At 38.2% G+C, this 5,846-nt stretch overlaps 1 protein-coding gene across 1 annotated transcript in view; it reads left to right on the top strand.

The window, feature by feature from the left end:
- Positions 1 to 1,057: 1,057 nt before the first annotated feature.
- The window catches only part of LOC124260914 (ATP-dependent translocase ABCB1-like), a 169,113-nt gene continuing 164,324 nt past the window's right edge, over positions 1,058 to 5,846 (top strand). The window contains 1 exon segment of the mRNA XM_046695238.1: positions 1,058 to 1,367. Within this exon segment, the coding sequence (XP_046551194.1) occupies positions 1,261 to 1,367 (107 nt within the window). The 5' untranslated portion in view covers positions 1,058 to 1,260.

Here is a 5,846-nt window from a genome sequence, read left to right as displayed (position 1 = left end):
CCTCGTCTCAGGGACGCAGGCTGGAATGAGTGCTTGATGTATAGTGTTAAGCCCTGCACAAATAAATATACTATATAAATATAGGATAACAGATATGGTACACTTTCATTACCATGTACAGAATACATTATACATTCCCAAAATAATATACATACATACATGATACATTGAATACTTCTAACCCGTTTACACATACAAAATGTATATATATATATATCCTATGAAATACACTTGGCATATACCTCTGTTGAATACACAAGTAAGTTGAATTAAACCTACCTTACCATATACTACACTACTAGCTAAAATACTACATATATATAACAATGCTTAAAATACATAATAACCAAACCTAAGATTCCGGATACAGTAATAAATGAACTTACCCTATGTCATCTTGTGCAAAGAATGTGCTCACTGGCAGAAAGGAGAAATAGGCTGACTGACCAGCAAAAGTATGAAGCAGTCACTCCACATGACTAAAACAATCGTGTGGCCCCAGACAACAATAAAACCCTAATCACAGGCCAAGCCTGTGACTGCCCGAGTGACAATACCCATGAACCTATATACAATGAAAAGGCTGAACTATCCCAGCTTACCTATGAGTTAGTAGATTTGTGCAAGTGCTGAAGTTAACACAGGTATCAAGGAAAGTAAAGTTTAAATATCTAGGCTTAGGTTATTAAATATTTAGGTTTAGGTTATTAATTTACTTCATATAAGTTTACTATGATGATGATTAAAATCTAACAATATACTACTTACAAACATACTGCTACATATGTACTTTTTACAGAATACAAAGTATCATAACGTACTCTTTCACTTGGCACACAAAACGCATTCTGTATTATGTGAGTATATATGACACGACCTGGAAATCCATGTTTACACTTGCTCACTGCTGACCCATTAACGAATTCTTATCACCAAATAAGGTCGATCGTTGACAGGTTAATAAAACATATAACAAAGGATCTGAAACTTGAGGGAAATACCTCATGTGTATTTTTTGACGAGCCCGTATCCGCATTCGAGACCGTCAACCAGGAGTTCACATTCGGAAAACATCGTCAAAACAACAGCCCCCGTTATACGCCTTATAACGAGGAGAATATCACGCCGCTATACCCTGCTATCTGGATGACAGGGTCCGACTGGTGCAATATCAACGCTTGTTTCATAGACGTGACAGTGTCAAGTGAATGCCAGTTGTGGTGATACGGTTCATACTTGTCAGCTGTGTTTCAATTAGACATGGGTACCGCTGAAGAGAGAACACCCCTGTTAAGTTCGGGGGCGACTGAGAAAAACTACAACGACGATGTCATCTTCAAGCCTGGCGATACCTCCAAGGAAAAGGGGTAATGTTTTGTTGGAGTGCATTCATAATAGATCCACGTATTAGTATCTGATATTTTTGTGTTTTAAACTTATGATTTCCACCTTAAAGCCCCCGTGAAAATATGTTGGAAGATACAAGTGTATGAATAATATCATTTAGTCCAGCGTATAACCAGACGACTTTGAACATACCAAGGTGTGCTCAATGTAGGCCTTGCCTGAAATACGAGTTTATTTATATGAACTAATAATATTCTATATTTCTAGTCAGTGATAGTGTCGTGTCATACAGTTGTGATCTCTCTCTCTCTGTGAGAGACAAGAGAGAGTGTGTGTGTGAGAGAGATGCCTTTGTGCATGTACAATTGATAAACATTTCTAAGTGCTCAGTAACCAACACTCAAGCATGCTAAAATGAGGATATGCATGTATGACATGCTTTACTAACTCCACAACCCATTCAGGTACAGGGGCGATGAGAAACCTTGTGGTGAAAGTGTTTGCTCATCAAACCAAAGATCTAGATTTAAGTCCCCACATGGGTACAATGTTTGCAGTCCATTTCTTGTGTCCTCTGCCATGATATTGCTGGAATATTGTAAATGTGGCATAAAACTAAACTCACTCATTCATGTGCACTATTGCCCTTACTATCAACCACTAGTTTCCCTGGTGAAAACTTAAAACATCCACAGGCCCCTGACCTGCTGCAGGAATGTTTCCAAAGGTGAGGAGTGAGCAGCTAACTTGTATTGCCTGATTTGAAAGACCCTCAATCATTTGGGAAAATCCTGAATATAAAGTTGTACAATATACAGAAATCCTTTTGAATCTCCATACTTTATAACCATTCAATCAGTCAGTTTTGGTGCCGAGGTCCCTGTTTACCTACCCTGACCGTTTGTATTCAACTGTATTCAACCCCTTCCCTCATCAATTGCTTCAGTTCTCTCACTAAAACATGAGTGAGGGAGTGAGGTTTTATGCCATCTTTAGCAATATTATCACAGAGCGGGACACCCTCTTGGCTTCACACATAGTACCAATCTAGGGAATCCAATCTTGATCTTCAGCATGACAAGCAAATGCATTAACCTCAAGTGAGTGAGTATGGTTTTATGCCGCTTTTGGCAATATTCCAGCAATATATCTGGGGGACACCAGAAATGGGCTTCACACATTGTACCCATGTGGGGAATCGAACCCAGCATTAACCTCAAGGCTACCCCATCTAGAACATGAAAATTAAAAAAAGCATGTTTGAAGAAAAAGGAATTTTTGATTCTAAAATGTATTTCAGGATATATGTTCAATATTTTAATTCATATGAATACTCCAAATCAACTGATCTAGCAACTTGATGTGCATAATAACGACTATGAAGAAAGGGATGAGATATTTCTTGATACATGTCAGTGAGCCCTATCAGAATGACAATCAGCATAGTCAGCACACTGAGATAACAATCAATGACCGCTGGTCGTACAAATACTATCTTGTTGCACGCGTGGGCAATGTGCATATTCCTCTATTTTTCAAAGCCTAAAAATAGTTTTCATGTCACTCAAATACCATGTTTATAGGACAGGACTTATTGGTTTACATCTTTATTAGCATGTTCTCTTAGTCATCATCTTCATCGTCGTCGTCTCCATCATCGTCACTTGTATTAAGGTTCGATGCTGGCCATCATGTCAAAAGAATGCCATTATTGCCCAGATCAGACTCCAGTTTCAATTGTCAGCTCTCTGAGTAAACAACTCGATTGTTTCAAAACCACTGAACAGTATATGTAGTGTTCATATACTCATGGAAACAAATAAGGGAACAGATGAAAGTACAAGTGTTCCTATATTCTTTTTCAGGCTTCTTCGCATGCTTGCAATGTGAGTGAAATTCTGGAAATAAATAAAGGAACACTTGTACTTTCATCTGTTCCCATATTCATTTCTATGAGTATATGAACACTACATATACTGTGGTAAAGTGGTATGGCCAAGGGTCCCTCTGTCCTGATATGGATGATCAGTTTTACTTTAAATACTTTCAAGTCATAAAATCAGTGAACAGACTCTGAGTCTGGACAGAAACAAAAATATCTTTTGCCATGTAATGTGATTTTGCTATTATCTGATTTCATACACCACATGATTTAAACTAGTGCCTAATGATTGTAGGATACAGATTTGATACAATGGTAGCATGATTAATGACATTTGTCACGTGAAGTTGATTTTTAAATGTCAGCCTTTAAGTTGTTCACTATCGACGTAATGACAGCTCTCCCGAAGAAACTTCATGAAAAATAAAGTAATAGGATCTGACAAACAATCATCTAATTGTCATGCACTGTGTGCATAAGGGAGTTGTGAAGGAATTTCATAATATGAAATATCCTGATGTCTGAATAAAGGAAACCATTTTGATGAAGCTGAGTTGAAATACTGTATTTTGATCAAGTGACGAGGCTTTGTTTGGCTCAATTTCAAATTCCTTGTGATGCGTTTTGCAGAGGAATAAAACATTTACTAACCTAGTGTCAAAATTAATATATCCCACATGTGCACATTGAATATGACTGAATGATTGGATTCTTTGAATTGTTATCATATCAGGTGTTGCGCTTGTAGGCTAATATCACTCATATTTATCTCAGGAAAATAACAAATGAGATACATATTGGGATATTATTTTTGATTTATATCAGGTGATGTGTTAATAATAAGTGGAAAATGTCTAAAATTACTATTTTGGATGCATGCTGCGACATGAACAGGTACATATTAAACAAATCAAACTTACCTCAGCCATTTTTTAATAAGTCTGGATTCTTGACAATTTCTCATTAATAAACCCAGTGAGTGAGTGAGTGAGTGTGTTTTATTCTTATGCCTCTTTTAACAATATTCCAACAATATCGCAGCGGGGGACACCAGAAATGGGCCTTACACATAATACCCATGTGGGTAATAAAACAGGTGTCTTCGATGTGATGAACGAACTCTTTAACCACTTGGCTCCCTCAACACACCTTGAATAAACTGAACAAAACAAGAGAATACCAATATTCAACTTCCTTACAGACAGAAAACAGTCATTATGTTGGGCCAAATTCCACTCAAGTGAGTGGGCATGGCACTACATACATGGTTCTAGTTTGCCTGTGAGGTGCTGGAAGGTTAATAGTCATATTGCCATCCCATCCTACTTGCTTCCATTAACAAAATTAATTTGCTAAGATGAGTTTATGTGAAAGGTAGACTTAATTCAGTACTTGCATGTTTTTTTACATAAAAATTTCTTTTTGTTTATCATAACTTTAAGATTTGACATTTCCAGTAGGGACAATAAGGACTCTTATGTTATCTCTTCCCTTGTGTCTAACTAGTGGTGAGGACACATGTGTTGCACACAACCTTTTCCAGGAAGCCGGTTCCTAGGGGATACGGGATGATATACTTATGCCCTGAAACTGTTAAGGGTTGAAAACATTTTTAAAAGATATTTAATTGAATAGTTGTTGCTTGTGGCAGATTAGCCATATAAGGAGGATTGGCCTGCTATTTAAGCGACAACATATCATGACTCACTAGTTATTGTGTCAGTTCTAAAATAAACTTGTATATTCATCCCTCTAGGGTTAAGCTTTACCAAATTCTTTTTATGAATACTTGTTACTTCCTTTACTACATGGTTAAAGTGTTCACTTGGGGTGCGTTGGGCGAGCTGGGCGAGCTGGCTAAGGCGCCAGGTTAGTAATCCAGCGAACTTGAGGTGCCAGGATCAAGCCCACCTGTGACCGGGTGTAAAAACAGGCCCATATAAACCTTGGAGTCAGCTTTGTGTGCAGACTCTTTCAGTGTTGTCACTTTAACCCCCGTAGTGTACAGTACACAAAAACCCTGTTGCTATGGGTACACTTTAAAGAACTTTCTTACGTACAAATTCTGTTGGTGTCCAGGATTCGACCAGATGGTGGCCACACACAATACATGAAAGCTACATGCGACACCTGAGTTGCACTTTGGTACAGCAACGCAGCAACCACTTTCTAAATGGCATTGTGTAATCAGCAAAGTACTGTGACAATGGGTCCCAGTCTACCCAGCTGTGAATGGGTACCTCGTAAGGATGGGAAAGCCACATTAACTCCGTGCGCCTGGTAGCGTCAGGAGTTGTATGCTCCCCAAGGGAGTTGAGATTGATAATACGAAGTGCCATCGACACTGACATCCTATGATCGAGGGGAAAAACAAAGCGTCTGTGAGCAGCCCAGCTGGAACTCGGCGCTATATAAATAGATTATAATAATAATAATAATAACTTGTCACGCAGAAGACCCAGGTTTGATTCATGACATGGGTACAATGTGTGATGTCCATTTCTGATGTCCCCTGCCTTGATATTACTGGAATATTGCTAAAAACAGAGTATAACCACACTCACTCACTTCTTTGCTACACATCTGAAGTGCAAGTTTAGAAATCATTGATGTTTTA

This window comes from Haliotis rubra, unplaced genomic scaffold, assembly GCF_003918875.1.
Source record: "Haliotis rubra isolate DU_JTF1 unplaced genomic scaffold, ASM391887v1 Scf780, whole genome shotgun sequence".
In the NCBI taxonomy this organism is placed as follows: Eukaryota; Metazoa; Mollusca; class Gastropoda; order Lepetellida; family Haliotidae; genus Haliotis; species Haliotis rubra.
This window is presented reverse-complemented; position numbering and strand designations above follow the sequence as displayed.